Below are 22,285 nucleotides of genomic sequence, written 5' to 3'. Positions count from 1 at the left end.
ACTCAGCCTTTATACATTACATTTTTGGCCAACTAAATTGAAAATATTTTTTATTTTGCACAGTCTATTTACCCAGTTTTTATCTTTACTCTGAACAATTCCTTTAAGTTGGAATAATGGGCAATAATCTAGTGCTCCAAAAGGTAGGATCGGAGTTTCCATTACATTTGTGGGTGTTTAATCTATAAAACTGAGCAATTATTATAAGATCTATACTTTACATAAACAGTACAGACATACTACGGAGCATTTTACAAAGATTATACATCATTTACATAAGTCCATGCTCCACTGGAATTTAAGTTCCTATGAACTACATACACATAATGGTCAATTTATCAGGAGTTGCTACTACTGCAACTGTTAACCTACATTTTGGCATGAAAGAAATTATGCATATTAGATATTGGTACACTCAGGTTCCACCTATGTTTTTTTACAGATAATAAAATATTTCTCATTTGTTTCCCAATAGTATTTTTTATTTTTAGGTATTTAGAGATATAGAACGTTACTAAAGTGTTAACATAAAATTCATGATGAATTAGAAAAGTTAGTTCACCTTGGGGAAAAACAATTATATAAGTTAACTGTGCCAGTCATCAAGAGCGTATACTGGATCCAAACATCTACCATTACTTCTGCAGCATTATCTCTATAAATAAGAGCGAGTGATCATTGTAGGCTGGAAAACAATGAGAACACATTCAAGTGATTGGGAGACCGTGAAGTCAGTTTCAGACGCTATTGAAACTGCCAGAAAACACCCCATATGCTATGGCCCCAACTGACGGAAAAGCAGTGCCATTAATTCAAATGGTACTCGTATGTTAGTCACTCGTCCTTAAACAAAGATGGATGCCAGGAGAGACTTTAGAGCAGGGGTCTCCAATCTTTTTTAACCATGCGCATACTCAAATGTAAAAAGGTTTGAGGAGCTACACAAACATGCATACAGTTCCTGGAGGTGACAAATAGGTGCTGTGATTGGCTATTTGGTAGCCCCTATGTGGACTGGCAGTCTACAGGTGTCTCCAAGCCAGGAATTAAAAAATAAGCACATGCTTTGAGGCCACTGGGAGAAACATCCAAGGGGTTGGAGAGCAGCATGTTGCTTGCGAGCCACTGGTTGGGGATGACTGCTATAGAGCATAAAGTCAGATATCTACCATCCCTTGAAAGCAGAATAAAGCACATGGGTTGTGCTCCTGAAACCAGGCTGTAATTCGGATAATATAAAATTAATATAGTTGATTGAAAGCCAGAGGAAGCAATAGAGGTTCCTTCTCATTTGGTTCTACCCCTACATCGGAGCTTTAATTATTAAAAAAAAGTCATGGTTTCCCCCTACAAATTGCTTCTCTCTGTACATATATACCTTCTGCAGTACTCAGCCTACGATCTTCAACCCTCTCTCTTCAAGGGCATTTTAACATCTAATTGGGCATAAAACTGAAGTGTGATGCTCCAAATCACATTATTCATTCATTAAAACCAGAAAACTGCTTTGAGAGGCCTTTGAAGTTGCATTATTAAAGTGCACTGCAAAGTACATGCACGTGTTGTCAGAAAACACCCACAGCTCTTTATTATTTTATGTACATCTGCCTATGTGGCTCTTTATCAAAGGCTTTGGTGTGATAGAAGAAACATCTGGCCTTGGTGTCTAGCTCTGATTACATTATTAACTTTTGGTTTTCTGCTTCATTGTGATGCAGATCTCAACTGATAGAACATCTGTTATAACACTGCCTCTGTATGTCACTATTGATTGGAGCTAATCTATGAGCAAAGTAGAAAAGAACAAAGAGGAAAGCAAAAAGCGGGAGCTTCCAGGAGAGCTGCCAGGATATCCAATACAATCAAATACTGTTGTCACATAATTCTACCCTTTTAAAATAAAATTTAAAGTCTTCCACAAGTTTTGAATAACTTGTTCAATTTTTTATCACGTTTGAGATACAGATTTAATATGCAATAAACAAATATGCATTGTAAAAATTTAGTTGCCTCAGCCTGATCGTTCTTTCACTTTGTCCACGGTCACAGGGGGACAAAATAATGGAGCACCAAGTTGGGTTTGGACTTGGGCCATTAATCGGATCACACAACTTGTCTGTATAAGACCATATCCATGGCCACAGCCCAACAGGATTATCCAGCCAGCGAATTTCTGTGTGAAACCCAACAACATACAGACTGGGTAGCCACTGTTTCAGTGCCATATAAGGGCCAATAAACTGTCAAGCCAGAAGGCAAGATTGGCCCATGTATGAAAGGCCTAAAGGTGGGCATACATGGGTCAATAAAAGCGGATGACAAACTGAGCTTGCTGGACCTTGTATTGTTGCCCAACCGGCTTGTCTGACAGATATCGATTCCGTTGGATCGAGGATTGCATAGATTCGTTAATGCAAACCAAACCTATGGCTAAACATTCAGATAAGCCGGCTGGTGGGACTATTGGGGAAAGAGACACTTGTTTGGTGAGATCTCCAAGTGTATGGTTAGCTTTAGACAAAGACCTCTACAGGCAGCAATGTGGTGAATACAACTGGGCTTATCTAGACTCGAGACTATAGCTGGCCATATCTAGGCAGAGGAAAGGTGGCAATTCATGCAAAGATGTGGTGAGCGATATAGGCTGATCCAAGGCTGAACCAATGTGGGTGTGGTTGGGCAGCAGGATTTAAGGGGGCGGCATGCTCCCCAACCACACCCACGTTGGTTCAGAAACACTGAGGATGCGCAGGAGATACAAGTTTTTTTAAATTTCCTTTGTGCCGATCCTCATTGCCCTGTTCCCGATGATGAAAATTTGAGCTAATAAACAGGAGAGGACAAACAATATCGGGTCTAGGGGTGCCCTCTATGCAAATCCATCCCTGGCTGGTCTAACTGTGGGTCCTAGGGCCCAAACATTGTATCACAATGACGGGAACACAGGTGGTCGGAGCGAGAACCGCACCAATGAACCAATGCAGTCTGGCCAATAATTACCACCTTGGTGTGTCGGCAGCTTTTATCGGCCTGTCTATGGCTACCTTTGAGCTGCCAACTCATCCACCCTGAGGTGGGTGATATCAGGCTGATCTGATCATGGGGCCTAGGATCAGATCACAACGATGAAAATATGGGTGGTCAAGAACCAAAACAAGTAACAGATGTGGTCCTCAATTTGATAGGATTTTTAAACCTCGCGGATCGACATCTGCCCCATTTTTGTCCCGATATCCATCGGGGAAAGGATGTCGGAGCACATATCTATCAAGACAGGTTTAAAAATGTCATTGGCACGCAGTCCTCTCAGATATCTCAACAAAACAGTTCAGATATCAGCCAGCACAAGACAGCCTTAACAAGTGGACGGCCACCTTATAAATGCAAGTTGGAGGGGAATTGCTGTCCTTCCTTTAAGCGGCAAGTAGGGCTGTATGTTCCTGGAGAAATGAAGAAATGAGTGGCACCTTATTGGAGACACCCCCTATAATTAACCCTCTGCATGCATGAGAACTAAAAAAAAAAAAAGCAAAATAGTACATTAAAATAAAGAAACTAGATTTGCACATTTACCCAACACTTTTTCAGCTATTGAACAACCCACAAATGTGTGCAACAAATACACTGGTTTTGTTTAATGGCTTGTACTTATTCAAGTAAATCTTTCAGTCCTAATAATTGTATTAATCTGATGACCACTGTTCATTTCGGGGGGGTATTGAAAATGTTGCCATTTTCTGTGACATTCCACTGTGTAATGCATGAAAGCTGCTTGCCTGGCACCGAAAAGTGAGTTTGTCTATGGAGTAGTCAACAGGAAGGATATCATTATCTCAATGTTTAGATTGGGTTAGAGCATTTTCTTGTGCCCGTCATTACTGATAGTTTCCTGCTGGTAGAAACAGTTACATTACACACTCATTAGAGAGTAGGAAATGCACAAATTACGTCTGTCTGAATGTCTCTAAAGAGAAAATGCACCTTACCATAACTCATTGTTCTCAAGTACTACTCTATAAATAGACTTTTTTAATTTGCTTACTTTTTCCAATACTCAGTATCTGTTTCTTTACAGGAATTGTTATCGGTTGCAATAAAGCATTTGGAGCAGTGGGTAAACAATTTGTCAAAACTTTTAATGAAAATTTGCATATATATAGGTCTTTAAATATACCATTTATTTAGTTAGTAAACTTAAGACTGAAAATGTTTTTGCTAACCCCTCAATATATTAACATATGCCAAAATCCTTGTGTATAATGCCCTACGTTTGCTGTGGGCCTCACTTAATTTTACTCATTCTGCCCTATATGTCATCCAGGTGACATGCCTGCTCTAAATGAGTTACATTTCTCAACACCATCTGCAGCCTCTACTGCCTATTGTAAAATACAGGGATATTATACTTGGGCTGTGTTCTTGTTTGTTTAAAAGGACAGCAAACAAGCCTGTTTTTCCTCTCTGAATTGATGTACAATTATGTGATAAAAGGCTGGATTCATATCCCTATTAAAGAGTTAAACAGCAAGTGGAAATTGCTGGCATCAAAGATTATTTAATATTTTTCCCACCATAAGAGATCTGTTCTATATAGAATTTCTGCATAGCACGTATGCATTATTGAAGTCTAATAAAGCAGTTTACAGAAACTCTTAAAAGTTTTTTGGGAGTTCCCTGTTTTAGCCATGAATCAATGCACAAGTGATAAAAGGATATTACATTTTACACTTACCCTTCGCCAAGCTTTTCTAAAACATCAAAGACCTCTTCTGGCTGTTTAGTCAAGCTGTCTTCACTCAGCTTTTTGAGCTTGCTAATAAAAAAGAAGAAATGCAAAGACATAAGGTCAACATATCTCAAATGAGGGAGGAATCTAGACTGAGCACAAGCTTGCTATACGGTGAAGATCATCAACTACATATACGTAATAATGAAGATGTACTGTAAGGTGTCAGACATCACTATATATCTAGCATAGGAAATGGATTAATATGGACTGCTCCATAATCATTACTCCCATTGGAAAGGTTGATATACGTGTACATGGATCTGTGAACTCTAAAGTACCTGTCTAAAGCAAAAAAAAAAAAAAATAATACATTTGTGCAACATTCTTTTGGATAACACTAACCCAAAACTGGGACCCCATGCTAATTAGTATACAGTGGTGTGAAAAACTATTTGCCCCCTTCCTGATTTCTTATTCTTTTGCATGTTTGTCACACAAAATGTTTCTGATCATCAAACACATTTAACTATTAGTCAAAGATAACACAAAACAAACACAAAGTAAACACAAAATGCAGTTTTTAAATGAGGGTTTTTATAATTTAGGGAGAAAAGAAATCCAAACCTGTGTGAAAAAGTAATTGCCCCCTGAACCTAATAACTGGTTGGGCCACCCTTAGCTGCAATAACTGCAATCAAGCGTTTGCGATAACTTGCAACGAGTCTTTTACAGCGCTCTGGAGGAATTTTGGCCCACTCATCTTTGCAGAATTGTTGTAATTCAGCTTTATTTGAGGGTTTTCTAGCATGAACCGCCTTTTTAAGGTCATGCCACAACATCTCAATAGGATTCAGGTCAGGACTTTGACTAGGCCACTCCAAAGTCTTCATTTTGTTTTTCTTCAGCCATTTAGAAGTGGATTTGCTGGTGTGTTTTGGGTCATTGTCCTGCTGCAGCACCCAAGATCGCTTCAGCTTGAGTTGACGAACAGATGGCCGGACATTCTCCTTCAGGATTTTTTGGTAGACAGTAGAATTCATGGTTCCATCTATCACAGCAAGTCTTCCAGGTCCTGAAGCAGCAAAACAACCCCAGACCATCACACTACCACCACCATATTTTACTGTTGGTATGATGTTCTTTTTCTGAAATGCTGTGTTACTTTTACGCCAGATGTAACGGGACGCGCACCTTCCAAAAAGTTCAACTTTTGTCTCGTCGGTCCACAAGGTATTTTCCCAAAAGTCTTGGCAATCATTGAGATGTTTTTTAGCAAATTGAGACAAGCCTTAATGTTCTTTTTGCTTAAAAGTGGTTTGCGCCTTGGAAATGTGCCATGCAGGCCGTTTTTGCCCAGTCTCTTTCTTATGGTGGAGTCGTGAACACTGACCTTAATTGAGGCAAGTGAGGCCTGCAGTTCTTTATATGTTGTCCTGGGGTCTTTTGTGGCCTCTCGGATGAGTTGTCTCTGCGCTCTTGGGGTAATTTTGGTCGGCCGGCCACTCCTGGGAAGGTTCACCACTGTTCCATGTTTTTGCCATTTGTGGATAATGGCTCTCACTGTGGTTCGCTGGAGTCCCAAAGCTTTAGAAATGGCTTTATAACCTTTGAAATTTAACTCAGGTGTGATAAACCACAGTTAAGTTATTTTTTAACAAGGGGGGCAATCACTTTTTCACACAGGCCCATGTAGATTTGGAGTTTTTTTTCTACCTTAATAACGTAAACCTTCATTTAAAAACTGCATTTTGTGTTCAATTATGTTATCTTTGACTAATAGTTAACGGTTTTTGATGAGCAGAAACATTTAAGTGTGACAAACATGCAAAAGAATAAGAAATCAGGAAGGGGGCAAATAGTTTTTCACACCACTGTACATCTATGACAATAATATCTTTTTACAACAGAGCTGCATAATTCTGAGCCAATTCTTGTTTCACATAGCCGAATGCAGACATAAATGGGTGGTAGACCAAAAAAAAAAAGTGAAATTCTAGCAGCTTTCGTTAGGCACAATTTTACTGCAATGTATACAAGCTCATAATCTGGGTCTCCTGATTTAAAAAAAAAAAAAAAAAAAAAAAAAAAATCGCACAGTAGTGTCCTTAGGAGCGTCTGTTTTAAAAAGGATAGCTAAAAGTGCATGGGAAACATAATAAAAAGCACATTTATTTATGCATAAATAACGAAGGGACCAATAACTTGATTTTGTCACAACCAATTAGTACTCAAAATCAAGCAATGGGCCCACCTGTGATGATCCCCAGGATCATGATCCTCGTGTTTTCACAACTTTGCATCTGGGAGTTGTATCACGGCATCTGGAAGGCTGTGAGCCTGAGCCTGAATGTAAGTGATACATTCAGTTTAATACAAGTTGATCTTGCTGCCATTTCCTGTGACTTCTCCCCTATACGCAAACATTCTTCGGTTTATGGTTGTATCAGAGCATCCAGCAAATTTCCCATGCCTCCCATTATTTCTTCTCCATCTCTCCCCCACATGCAAAGGGTTACGCATGGATAGACTGAATCTTCAACAGACTGGAAGTCTTTAAAAAGCTTAAGTAAGTGAATCAATATTCACTTACTTTCTCTCAGTATTTGGTGTGACCCCCTTGTGCAGCAATAACTGGATGTCACACCTGGAGATTCGGGGAGATTTAGTCGCCTGGTGACTAATTTGCCTCTTCTTTGGGGCGACTAATCTCCCTGAACTGCTTCCCCGTGTCTTCCACCTGCTACAATGAAAAAACGCCTGCGGCATGGCACTCACGGCCCGAAGTTTCCTTATGAGGCAACTCACCAGAAGTTTCCTTATGAGGCAACTTCGGACGACTTCAGAAAATGAAGTGCCGCAAGTACCATGCCAAAGGCGGTTTTTCATTGTAGCAGGCTGAAGACATGGGGAAGCAGTTCAGAGAGATTAGTTGCCGGGCGACTAAATGTCACCGAATCTCACAGTGTGTCCTTACCCTAAACTTTTGCAGGAACTGTTGATCAGTCCTGCACATTGACTCAGGAGAATTTTAGCACATTCCTCCATATAGAACAGCTTCAGCTCTAGGATGTTGGAGGGTGTCCCCAACATCTTAATAGGATTAAGGTCAAAACTTTGACTTGGTCATTACAGAACATTCACTTTATTCTTCTTCATTCTTTGGTAGAACGACTTTTAAAGATTTAGTTCACGGACAGATGTTTTAACAGTTTCCTTTAGCATTCTCTGGTATAGTTCAGAATTCATTGTTCCATCAATGATGGCAAGCCATCCAGGTCCAAATGCAGCAAGACAAGCCCAACCCAGTACTCTCCCACCACAATGTTTCACAGATGGGATAAGGGTCTAATGCTGGAATGCAGTGTTTTTCTTTCTCCAAATGTTACACGCCTCTAAGTCAAAAAGTTATATTTTGGCTTCATCCATCCACAAAACATTCTTCCATTATCCTTCTGGTTTGTTCACATGATCTTTAGCAAACTGCAGACAGTCAGCAATGTTTTGGGGGGAGAGCAGTGGCTTTCTCCTTGCTCCCCTGCCATACACACCATTGCTGTTCAGTGTTCTTCTGATGGTGGGCTCAACATTAGCCAATGTGAGACAGACGTTCAATTGCTTAGAAGTTATCCTGGGTTCCTTTATAGCTTCTTGGACTATTAGTTGCCTTGCAGTTGGAGTTATCTTTGATGATCAAACACTTCTGGGTAGGGTAACAACAGTCTTGAATTTCTTCCACTTGTACACAATCTGACTGTTGATGGAGTCCAAACTGTTGCAACCTTTTCCAGTTTTATGGGCATCAACAACTCTTTTTTTCCTCGAGGTCCTCGGATATGAGCCATGATACCCATCCACAAAGGTTTTGTATGTGTGATCAGGCTTTTGCTGGATCCATGTTCTTTAAATAAAACAGGGTCTTTCACTCACACCCGATTGTCATCCCACTGACTGAAAACACCCAACTCTGATTTCACCTTCAACTTATATGATAAACCTAAGGATTCGGTTACATTTGCCACACACAGAAACGTTATTGATCATTTTTTTTTTCAATAAATGTATGATCACATATATAATAATTTATGCTTCATTTGTATAAGGAGGTCTTCGTCTACTATCAGCACTGGTTTGAAAATCAGATTTTCTAGGTCACATTCATTTAAAAATATAAAAAAATGTTTTAAATGGTTCACAAATTATCATGAACGTGCACCAATCACCAACAGACAGAAAGCAAAACAGGGGAAACGAGTTCAAGGAAACCAGACATTTCAAAAGTAAAATTAAAATAGAGAACCAAGGAGTAGACCATAAAAACTAAATACTAACAGCAATAAACTTCTAATTTTAAAAAAAATGGCATAATGGGCTTGAGGCATATATTCACTTCTTTCAAATTGTAGTAGTAGTCCGTTATTGTTAACACTATCTAAGATATATAGGGAAAAAATGTTCCGTATCAGCGCATTAAGCAGTGATTTTGGGGTTAACAAACGAGGGATCCGGGTGCACAAACCCCAAACTTTCAGCTCAGGAAGGCAATATAGAAAATAAGTGGTGAATGGGCTTGCACATTCACACTCCAAAAATATTGTTTATCAAATGTTTATTCAGCCTATGACTAAGTGCCCCCATGGCACGAAATGCGTAAGACCTCGTCGTGATGTTTTTGTTCTAATAAAATACTTTACTACATCTATTTTTGGAGTGTGATCCGGTTTGTGCCAGCCCATTCACCACTTATTATTTGCTAGTCTGTTATGGTTGGCATACAATCTCATGGTATTAAGAAAAGCAGAACTCAAATTTGACTTATAAACCCATATTTTTTCCCTTTTGAATATCTCCATTATTTGTAGATCAGTCGTATTTCCAACATGTGGCTTGAGCCTTGCCAGCATGAGTCCACAGAGATAGTTATTGGGCAATGGACAGAAGTCTGTGATAAATACAACACTGATTAGAAACGGATGCTAGAAACCTCCTCTCATCTGTGGCGTGTATTAGAACAGAACCTACACATCAAGACAATGACCCCACCAGCAGCAAAACAGATTGTCTATTTATTGTCCTTCTTATTTATTTCATCGGTTATAATTCTTGTCCTCTGTATGTACTTTTCTACACTGTAAGATTTCACAGCACTGCATATTCATGCAGCTCTTTATAAATAAAGTTAAACATACATATAGTTACACAATGAAGGCTTCCACTGATAGCCAAGCATTCAGCAGCCCCTTAAGGTTAATTAAACAAGTGTTTCCTTGAGTTGGAAATCTGGTTTGTATTGCTGGAAACAATTCACATAAAATGAGCTTCACAGACTGAAAGGGAGCTCCAGGCAGGCAGCAGTATGCTCCTTTCCATAGACATCCACATGATTCACCCAAACATCAAACCCCTAACTAATCTATACACCTAGGAAAAAAAAAAAAAAAATTATATATATATATATATATATATATATATATATATATATATATATATATATATATATATATATATATATATATATATATATATATATATATATATATATATATATATATATATATATACATATACATATACACACACACATACATATATCTATACTGTATCTATATCTATAATTATGGTGCCATGCCATACTGGACAAAATATATTCCTTATAACAGTCTCACACAGTCTCCAAAACACTATATCCAAAAGGAAGAATGTGAGGATCTCCAATAATGAGGAAACAACATTTTTAAAAAAGTACAAAATTTATTAGGACATAAGACCTAACGCATTTTGTGGCTAATGGGGCACTTACTCATAGGCTTATTTCCGCATTTCCTATAGACTCACACAGTCTCCAGTCTATGTCCTAGCAATGTTATTCTTATATGGAGTCAGGTGATGCCTTATTCTGCTAGGGGACAGACAGGTAAGGATACCTTTTTGTTCTAGGGGACTGACGGGTAAACTGGAAGCAACTAGATGAGAAGCCCCACCACAAAGGGCTTGAAAATAGTTTAGACAGACGATAGATAGATAGATAGATAGATAGATAGATAGATAGATAGATAGATAGATAGATAGATAGATAGATAGTGGAATAAAAGGCACTAAGTTTGCCCAGAAGCAGAAACTCTTAGCAGCCAATTGGCAAGTAGAATTTACTGGTCAACTGAGAAAAAGCAAATATCTTATTGGCAGCTAATGGTCACTGTTACTGGGCAAATTTAGTGTTTTAATTAAATATGGGGGTTTTCATGTTGGTGTACAAATTAGCATACACTAGAATTGTTTATTTTTGCTCCAGGGCAGTGATGAGATCATAATGAGGTCCTAGAAAGACTAAATGTGACCATAGACACACCGATTAAATCGTACAAAACGTATTTTCGTACGATATTTGGTGCATGTATGGTGGGAGACTATCCGACCGATATTGGCAAAAGACTTGGATATCTGTCAGCTTGTTTATCGGGCTTGTCTTTGAAGGCACCTGAACATCGGCCATTGTTAGTGCTGAATCGTCAGGTAGAAAAAAATACTAAATGATATCTATTTTTTTTGAGAAACATCTAGTGTTATGTAAATTTAACATAAATAACATACAAGCGTTTGTGCACTTAACATATTGCTGCACGCACTGGAGTCAATACCTGTGTATAAATCCCATAGCTTAAAGGGGTGGTTCACTGTAGCCATCGGTCTTTTAGTCGATGAAACAGGTTTGACGATTTCAGTCGGCTAATGATAATATCTCTGCATGTATTGCCTATCTGACAATATCAATGGGTGACTGTCACCACTATTTGTCGGACTTTCTGTGAATTCATGGCCAGAACATCATCTGATTTATTTAATCTGAATGGTTAGTTGTAGGTCAGGTTTTTTGTTGAATGTCTGCACATCTATGGCCAGCTTTAGCCTTGGTCTTAAAGCGTTTCGTTTTCCGAAGTTGCCTCACAAGGAAACTTTGGGCAACTTCAGGAAACGAAGTGCTCCGAGTGCCATCCTGCTGGCGATTTACATTATAGCCGGCGAGAAGGCAGGGGAGGCAGTTTGGGGAGATTAGTCGCCCCGAAGAAGAGGAGATTTGTCACCAGGCGACTAATCTCCCCCAAACCCCAAGGAACGGCCCCAAAGGATCTCCGCATTTCCTAATCTCTTAATCACCCTATGTACACTAGTTTTTTAATATGAACTACGTATCTCCTAAGATTCATAACCTCCCCCAAATCAACCCCCACACTATAGGACTCCCAGCTCTTTCAATGACAATGCCTCCCCAGGTGGGCCATAGTTGTGAAAAGGGGTCTCAACCTGAAGGAAAAACATTGTGGAATTTTAATGTGTGTCGATTTGCTCTCCGTAATTCATTAAAACTATATCAGATGTGGCTATTAGGCCCATGTCTTCAAATGATTGTAACCATATTTTGACTTTAAAGAGATACGGACACCAGAAATTGAACCTTGTTTTTACATATACCATAAAATTGACTTTGCATGCTTCTTATAATTTTGCCATAAAGTATTTCCCCAATGCTTTTACATAACCTGACTCCATGTGATAAGCTGGCCATAGATGTTGAGATTTTTAAAAGATCCGATCGTCATCGTGAGACCACGATTATCTTGGAATGATCGTACGAGTTGTCCATCAACTAAAAAGACCAATTTCCAAGGAAAACAAAGGGGAGCTGCCTGCTTGGCCCTGCAAACATAGATAGATTGCACTGGGACAGACAAAGATTTTTTAACCTGGCCGATCAATTTCCTGACAGATGTCGGGCGAAAAATTGTAAGATGTTCGAATCCCACTAACCGCACGATAATTTCGGAAGATTGGTCGGACTTCGCTAAAATCGGTCGTTCGGCAAGAGAAATCTTTGCGTCTATGGGGACCTTTAGTCTATGTGGGGGCTGCCATATTTGTGCAGCAGGAGTCTGTTAGCATTAGAAACTATAATGGACAGGCTGAGAAGAGACAATCAGTTTGGCAAACTGTCAGGTTTTGGAACTTCAACTAACAATTACTTACAAAAACAAACCTCTCGGCAAAAAAAAAAAACAATCAGCATGACCTATAGGTAACTTTTTTAATGTACATCACTTTAAGGGTGCCTGGCCAACATTTGTTCCTCATAGGGGTACAGTCTGAAGACTTAGGACACACAACCTATCATCTCATTTAAACAGCACTTGTAAGTGGAATCATAATGCGGTCTCTAAAGAGTCCTTACACTGGATCCTAGTCTTGGCTCTAAGTAGAACTTGCGTTATACCCTAGGACCCTACAAAGCCATATTCTATGTTTCATTGTATTTTCTAAACCACGCCACATGTAAGCACAGATGGAAATATATAAATATATAATCTCTAAAGCCCAGACACCTTAGTTACTCTAAAATCTATATGGGAATGGGTAAAAAGACAATTACTTAAAACATTAGTTAGCTTAGACACCTCTGTCAAAACCTGCACATTCATAGAGAGCATACATTCATGTATGTCTAGAATTGGTTTATTTTTGTTGTTGGTCTATTCCATGGGAGGAATAAATCTATTATGGTGAAATTAGAGTTGAAGGCATATATGCTGCACCAGATATTTCTGAAACTTCCGACTGGAAGGCCAGTTGTGGCGAGAATGGGGATAAACACTTAATTGTTTCCTTAGAAGAATCATACTATAGCACTGGTGATGGAGCCATGTTTTATTGAGTTTCGGGTGGAATTTGTCTAAATGTTAGATCACAAATGGCCATATGAAATCCTTTCCTTTAAAGGTGGTGTTTACCTTCCAAATTCTTTTTTTCAGTTCAGTTGTCTTTAGATTTTTTCCATCTTTTATTTTTTACTGTTTTCCCAAAATTGAAGTTTAGAGTTCAATGGTCCTGTCTCTCGTGTTTCAGTCTGGCAGCTCAGTGACCCAGATGCAGATTGTGAACGGTTATAATTTGCTACATTTAGTCAATACATTTCTCAGCAGTATCTGTGGAATATTAGCAACTATTATATCAATTCGAACAGCTTCCTTTAATGAAACCCAGAGATTCTGTGACCCCCCCCCCCCAGAGCTGCTTTACAAGGTGAAAAATGAAACTTTACACTTCAATACTTCACAAATAGAAAGTAATTGGAAAAAGTCTTTAATTCTGGTGAACAATCTGAAACCATCTGAACTTGAAAAATTGTTTGAAGGTGAACAACCGCTTTAAAGGGGTTGTTCATCTTTGAGTTACTTTTGAGTATGATGTAGAAAGTGATATTCTGAACCATTTTGTAATTGGTTTTCATTTTTTATTATTTGTGGGTTTTGAGTTATTTAGCAGCAATTTCAGCCATCTGGTTGCTAGGGTCTAAATTACCCTAACAACCATGCATTGATTTGAATAAGAGACTGGAATATGAATAGGAGAGTCCTGGATAGAAAGCCGAGTCATAAAGTATCAATAACCATAAATGTGAAGCTTTGCAAAGCTTTTCTTTTTAGATGGAGTCAATGACCCTCATTGGAAAGCTGGGAAGTTTTAGAAGAAAAAGGCAAATAATTAAAAAAATATAAGAAATTAATGATGAAGGCCAATTTAAAAGTTGTTAGAATTAGCCATTATATATCATACTAAAAGTTAACTGGAAAGTGAAGTTTAGAGTTCAATGTTCCTGTCTCAGTCTGGCAGCTCAGTGACCCAGATGCAGATTGGGAACGGTTATAATTTGCTACATTTAGTCGATACATTTAGTCAATACATTTCTCAAGAAAAATGTCAGGAGGATCAATACATGGTTCAAAAATCATACAAATCCTTTTATCCTTGCATCTATTGCCATCTTTAGGAGAAACAAACCCTTAATAAAAAAATCAAAAAATCCTACCCCCCTACCCTACATAGACCCCCTCTCTCCTCCCCCAGCCTGGCTGCCTCCCCAGGCAAATGTCCCTAACTCTTTACTTACCCCTCTGTGCAGATTCTGTCCAGCGGAGTTCAAGGGCGACATCTTCATCTCTTCAGTAATCTTCAGAATGAGACCAGCGAAAGAGTCACATGCGCAGTTGGAGAAATATATGTGCCAAAACTCACGAAAATTGCAGAAAAAGCACCGGTCTCATTCCAAAGATTACCGAAGCGCCTGAAGATGGCGCCCGTGAACTCCACTGGACAGAATCTGCACAAAGGGGTAAGTAAAGAGTTAGGGGCACTTGCCTGGGGAGGCAGTCAGGCTGGGGGGGTCTATGTAGGGTAGGGTTTTTTTTTTATTAAAGGGCATGTAAAGTCTGAAATTGAATAAGGCTAGAAATGCTGTATTTTGTATACTAAATATAAACATGAACTTGCTGCACCACAAGCCTAATCAAACAAATAATTTATGCTTTCAAAGTTGGCTACAGGGGGTCATCTTGTAACTTTGTTAAACATCTTTGCAAGACTAAGACTGTGCACATGCTCAGTGCGGTCTGTGCTGCTTAGGGATCGTCATAAACAAAGCTGCTTGAGTTCTGCATGGCTGGGAAGTAAGGCGGGGGCTCCCCCTGCTGTTCATAAGTATGATTGTTTCCCTGCTCAGCAGTTAGGGACCATCTGACAATTCCTATCCACTGCAGTAAATGAAAGGAGAATTTCACTGCATACAGTCAGGTTTCTTATAAAAACGGTACACATCTTTTTATTAAAGTATATTGGAGATAGGTTTTTTTTTTTTCATTAAAGAAAGTAAAAATGGGATTTTATTTTTTTGCCTTTACATGCACTTTAAGGGTTTGTCTTTCCTTTAAGACCCCTGGTAATATGAAGTTATGTGCTTAGGTAGAGCATATGAAGGCCACAACTGGCCATATATATGGGGGGGGGGGTTTCATGCAGGACCGGAAAAAAAACACCAGAAATGCTGACTCATTACAGCAAGAAAGGGAACCCAAATAACCAGTCCTGTATATGTGTATATGTGTATATATATATATATATATATATATATATATATATATATATATATATATAGTGTGTGTTTTTAATCTGCATAGTTACACAGCACTTTTCAGAGAATGGAGGAAAAGGAAAAACCATGCAGACATGGGGGGGGGATATAAACACCCCTCACAGAAACTGACCTCAACCTCCAGCACTAACTGACCTCTAACCCCAGGGCTGCAAGGAGAAAGTGCTAACCACAGAGACACCTGCCCTTTATAGGCAATTTACATCCAGGATAAGCAGCTCAGGATTTTAACTCCACTGGGTAGTAGAAGAAATGCCAGGGAGTTTGTTTTGTTTTTAAAATTAGGATTATAATTTCATATATCAGTGAGGTATTTAAAGGAGGATGAAATGCTAAAACGAATTAAGCTTTATCAGAAAGCTCTATATAAATACACCCGTAAACCCTCAAAGTAATGCTGTCCTCTGTCAAAAGGAACACAGCATTTCTTTCCTTCTAATGTGCACACATGGACTTCTGTATCAGACTTCCTGTTTTTATCTTAAACCTCGAGGGCTTTGGCTTGAGCATGCTCAGTTTGCTCATCTCCCCTTCTCCCTCCCCCCCCCGCTGTAATCTGAGCCCAGAGCTATGAGTGAGCAGGGAGAGACTCAGGCAGGAAGTGATGTCACAGCAAGCTAATATGGCAGCTGCTATCCTGAACAAAAAGAGAATTTCTATAGCTTTTTACCCAGGTATGGTAAAGCATTCTGCAGAATAAATATAGTGTTATGTTTTTCTTCTCCAGAGAATGATGCCTGGGTACATGGGGCAGTTAAGAATCAAAGCTTTTATCCCTTTGCACATGAGTTGTGTGTGTCAGGGATGAACACTGGGTATAACAGCATGCCTAGACTATTCCTGTGGGAATATGGGAAAACTAGAGACAGGAGAAATGTGTATAGGCCAAGCTCTGTAATGGTTTATGTGAAAGCAATGAGCTGCTGTTACAGCACTGACATCACGTGAGGATGGGGAGTGAATAAGACAAAGATATAAAAGTCCTGAGGGGCAGAAATGAAGTGGGTGTCAGTGTTGCATGATGCTCCTGTAACGTGAGCTCAGTTAAGCCATCAATCCCGAGACTTCGAGCTACCAAGAACTACAATACCCATAATGCCCAGCAACACAACTAAAGGAAAGCACAAGACTAGGCGTGTGGCATCCCAATACGATTTCCTTATTTCACATTCATCAATACGCTCGTACTTCAGTGACCCCCAGGCCTTGCATAGCCCTGGAACCATAACCCGTTAATTGAAAAGCCACAGACCCACCCTGAGACATTACCTCTTAGGCGCAGGCTGCTCCATGGCTGACAGCTTCCAATGACCCTAAAGACACCGAAAAAAAGGAAACGAAAACAGAGCGAAGCCCACACTAACTCTGTACAACTTCCATCTTCCTCTAAATACACATCATTCCCCTCCTACAGCTGCTGCCTCACAGAGCAACCTAACCTGCTCTCTTTCCCCTTCCCGCCCCAACTAATGCCGACAGCACTTCATTGGCTAAAGTTGTCCCAGATCTGGTTTTCTATTGGCTGCTTGCTCCGTCCGTCACCTTCCCTCTCATTAGCATGTGCATTTAGCGTGTGTATCCTCACACTAGTGCTTGCCCAGCCCCTCCCCAAAAACATTGAGACAGCAGGAAGAGAAGCCTGACAGAAGTGCATGCTGGGTAGGTGGTTTTAGAGACCCGCCTACATGATGAAATGGTAACGCCGATAGGGAAGAGACGTAGTAACCAAGTGATGCACCTGTCGTCCCTTTGTGGCACCGTGCAAGCAGAGGCGTCCACAGAAAATATTCCAGGGGGTGCAATTATATATATATATATATATCTACATATACAGTTTATACACACACACACTAAAGAGGGGCAGTTTCTATTTGGCTGGAGGGAACTAATTTACAGCCTTGTACTACGGAAAGCATTTTAGGCCATAATCAGGAGAACAGACGCTCCCTGTTGTAATCAACCCCCTCGTGGATTATTCCTCAGCTCTCCCTTATTACAGAAGCTCTCTGCCCTCGGCTATCCCTTCTCAGCCGTCAGCCTGGCTTCTGAGTTGAGGTCTGAGGAGGGAGGTCTGACTTAGGGTCAGGGCACACTCTCAGTAGCCTGGCGACAAATCTCTTCTTCAGGGTGATTAATCTTCCCAAACAGCCTCCCTCCGGTTAGAATATAAATTTCTCGCGGGATGGCACATGGAGCGCTTCGTTTTCCGAAGGTACCTGATGTTTTCTCGTGAGGCAACTTCTTCCGACTTCGGAAAATTAAGCGGTCCGAGGGCCATCCCGCTGGCAATTTACATTCTAGCCGGCGGGAGGCAGTTTGGGGAGATTAGTCGCCCAGATTTGTCGCCGGGCGACTAATTTCCCCGTATCTGAACTTGTGCCCTGACCCTTAGGGGCAGATTTATCAAAGGTCGAGGTGAAGTTTCAAAGTGAAAAACGTTGAATTTCCAGCTATTTTTTGTGTACTTCGACTAAGGAATAGTCATGCTTCGATTCAAATTTTTTTGAAGTATTGTCTATTTAAAACTTCGACTTCGACCATTCACCACCTAAAAGCTGCCAAAGTGCTGGTTTAGCCTATGGGGGACCTCCTACAACCTGTATGGAGGCAATTGGGGGAGTTTGGGAGATTGAATGTCGAAGTTAAAAAACCTTCGAATCGAAGTATGATCGTACGATTCGAAGTAGGCCAAATTCGGCCCACTTCGACCCCGAAAAAACTTCGACCTCCATTCGATTGGTCTTTTTGAATTCGAAGTTCGACGTTTTTTTAACTTCGACCTTTGATAAATATGCCCCTCAAAGTCACATTGACAATTGACGTGATCAGTCAAGTGGGAGCTGGGTCTGTCCCTTTATATAACAAGGACAAGTGGGTGGGGGGCAAGTGCCCTCCCTTATCTGCGGATGCTCATGCACGGTGCAAGTGACAGAGCTGCAACCTGCCAAGGCCTGCAGTGGAAAACGACTATATATAACATGGGTTAAAGGGGTGGTTCAGTTAACCTTTATTATGTTATAGAAAGGCCACTTGTTACCAACTTTTCAATTGGTCTTCTGATGTCATTTTTTCTAGTTTTTATTAGTTGCCTATTAGTTGACTTTTTTAAGTTTTCAAATGGGGGTCACTGGCCCCATCTTAAAAACAAATGCCCTGTAAGGCTACAAATGTATTGTTTTTGCTTCTTTTAATTACTCATCTTTCTATTCAGGCCTCTCCTGTTTCTATTCCAGTCTCCTATTCATATCAGTGCATGGTTGCTGGGGTAATTTGGACCCTAGCAACCAGAAATTGCAAATTGAAGAGCTGCTGAATAAAAAGCTAAATAATTCAAAAACCATAAAAAATTTAAATAGGGTTGCCACCTGTCTGGTTCTCACCCTGACAGCCTAGTATGGAAAGGTTGTCTGGGTGATAACTGCCTGTCCAATCGCTCATCACTATATCATAACTCTGCCCCAACATACCTGCCTGCACCTGGCCGATATTTTAAATTGTTACAAATGTGTCGAGGTGCATCTGCTCAATGTTCTGGGCTCTTTGCCAAAAAAGACTCTTATTTTAATAAAGTTTCAAAAACTTTGTTTCTTTTTCTGTCATCAGTACAGGAGATCAAAGAGAAACTTGGGACATTTCAGTAAAAAACCATGGACTGTGGCCTAAGCTGTCAAAATCAGGACTGTCCTGCAGAAAACGGGACAGCTGGGAGAAATGCATTTAGATGCTGATTGTGCTACATATAATAAGTATTATATATTGAATTGTCCTAGGGGGGGCACTGGGAGATCTCCTCTGGCAGTCAGGTCAGTCTGGCTCTTTGCTCACATAGCGTGTAAGAGCTACATGGCTACCACAAATAGGTCAAAGATGGTCAAATTTCAAAGTTGTAGCACTTCGAAATTCGACCCTTAGTAAATGTGACCCCATGTGTCAGTATTAAAGCAATGGGTTGTCTGCTATATTAAAGGGGAACTCCGGCTTCCAAACCAAAATTTGATAAACAGTCCCACATAACACAGAAACCCCTAATATACCCATCACAGTTACCTGTTTCTTGAAAAGGTATGAATAAATGCCATTTTCTATGGTGAAATCCAGCTGTTCTTCTCTTCTGCATCATTACAAATCCTGGCAGGGAAGGAGGGACTAAATACACTGCTTACAGACAGCATGCAGGAACTACATAACCCACACTGCATTGCACTTGATGTTCCATTCCTTATTGAAATCACATGTGCAGGTAATTGTGGGGTTTGGAGGATGCAGACTGAGGTCAGACAGTAGTCAGCCAACCACCACAAAAGTCTGCATATTTTTTAATTGATGTATATTACAAAGTTGCTTGAAAATATGTTTACTTTTCAAAAAGCATAGGAATAACGCTAAATCCTTCGACTTCGTTAATTAACCCTCGATATTTTACCCAATGTAAATCTGCCCCTATATGTTGTCTGGGACAGGACCAGTGGCAAGTACAGTTAAAGCTTAAAGCACCTATTAACAAGTATAGTGACTCTTTATTCAGGCTATTGCATTAGTTACAGGTTTCCATTAAAGAAAAACTATACCCACAAAATAAATACTTGAGCAACAGATATATAGTTTATATCAAATTAAGTGGCATATTAAAGAATCTTGTCATACCGATATATATTTTTAAGTAAATCTTGACCTTTTACATCTTTTGCCTTGAGCCACCATTTCGTGATGGTCTGTGTGCTGCCTCAGAGATCACCTGACCAGAAATACTGCAGCTCTAACTGTAACAGGAAGAAGTGTGGAAGCAAAAGACACAACTCTGTTAACTGGCTCATGTGACCTAACAAGTATGGTTTGTTTGGTATGTTTGTGTGCACAGTGAATCATACGATCCCAGGAGGCTGTCCTTATATTTTAAAATGGCAATTTTCTATTTAGGATTACCCAATGGCACATACTATTAAAAATGTATATTATTATGAAAATGGTTTATTTCATTAGGCAGGGTTTTACATATGAGCTGTTTTAAGCAATATATCTTTATGGAGATCTACATTGTTTGAGGGGTATAGTTTTCCTTTAAGGTGGCCATAAACAGACTGACCGGTTACCCGTGCCACCCATGTGCTGAAAGATGGAAGAGTGTAGTGGGAGTCACACACAGTATGGATTCCTTCCTGTTGTTCCAGTCTTTAGTGCAAGTAGCACATGAGGAACTGTGAAAAGGAACCATAACCTCCTGTGAACATCCTCATATGTCTACAGGGCCGGACTGGGAGGAAGAAGCAGCCCTGGCAAAAGTATCAAATCATCCCATGTATTCACGCGCATGCAAAGCATGATATTTCCAACCTCAACATTAATTAGAACTAGTGTTTATCAATAGATATTTTAAGTGTCCATTACCATAAAATCCCCTGCAATATTATACACCTTATGAACTGGAACTGGACCTTGCAACAAGTATCTCACCCTAGTTTCTATCACAACTATTGTATCAGATGGATTAGTGGCCCTATATTTACAGTATATTCTAAATTTTCCTTTCTGTGCCCCCAGCTAGACCATGCACCCTGGCAGATAAGAGGACTTTAATTACCATGTGTGTCATAGGACATACTTGAAGAGACTAGGCTGTCTCATGCAACAGCTCATTTTCATTTATAAAGCGAGTGGCTCATTTACATATTAAATACAGACCTAATTTGCATTTTTAGATGAGCAGCCCATTGACATTTTAAAGCAAGCGGCCCATCAGGCATTTGCCCGAACACACAGATTGCCAGTCTGGGCCTGTATGCCGATGCAGCATGAACTGGCCGAATTCCTGATCTGGAATTGGTGGGGCACCACACACACATTAATATTTTCATACTAGTATTATTGGCCAGCTTTAGCTATTAGCTTAGATTCTCCTTAAAGGGGAACTGTCACATATATATGTCTACATATATCTTGTAGGGGGGGGGCTTCCTTTCCTAGCAGATGAATTAGAGCTCACTCAAATAACTAATTTCCAGTACAAATAAAATCTGCCTTTTGCACAATTCCTGCATGTAGAGAGACATGATGTCTGGTTATTTTAATAGAGTGAGCTCTAATACATCTTCTAGCAAAAGGAGCCCCCTATAAGATATATTGGATCTAACTGTCAATGAATATCTGACACCCAACTGCTGCATGAAGAGAGAATGAAGAGAAACAGGTGCTGAGAGAGGGATAGTGATGATAAAATAGATTATTTCAGAAACGGTACAGAATATTTAATTGATTATATTTAGAAAACTTCTTATTTCAGTGTGATGAAGCTTTATATTACATTTTCATTTTCGCGATAGCAATTTTACTTTGATTTCATAACAAATCATAGAAAGATTCTAGCAGTGCAATGTGTCATTCCTGCCCTGGGCAAGGGTACAAAGCAACATCCTTGTGACCATTCTGTAGAGGAATCAAATTCACTTTCACTGCTAAGGCACTAAATTATAATTGTCTGAGGACTGTATTTGCATGGGACTAGCTAGATCCAAATTTCCATTGGAAAGAGTGTTGAACTTTTTAATATCATTTGCGACTAAGTTGTACACAGCTGCATGGAAAGT

General features: G+C 39.8%; 1 protein-coding gene across 1 annotated transcript in view; it reads right to left on the bottom strand.

Annotated features, from left to right (window-relative positions):
* stk3.S (serine/threonine kinase 3 S homeolog) overlaps positions 1-17,040 on the bottom strand; it is a 141,799-nt gene extending 124,759 nt beyond the window's left edge. Inside the window, 2 exon segments of the mRNA NM_001091664.1 lie at positions 4,733-4,813; positions 16,974-17,040. Of these exon segments, the coding sequence (NP_001085133.1) occupies positions 4,733-4,813; positions 16,974-16,996 (104 nt within the window). The 5' untranslated portion in view covers positions 16,997-17,040.
* Positions 17,041-22,285: the final 5,245 nt, after the last annotated feature.

This window comes from Xenopus laevis, chromosome 6S (genome assembly GCF_017654675.1).
Source record: "Xenopus laevis strain J_2021 chromosome 6S, Xenopus_laevis_v10.1, whole genome shotgun sequence".
Taxonomy (NCBI): Eukaryota; Metazoa; Chordata; class Amphibia; order Anura; family Pipidae; genus Xenopus; species Xenopus laevis.
This window is presented reverse-complemented; position numbering and strand designations above follow the sequence as displayed.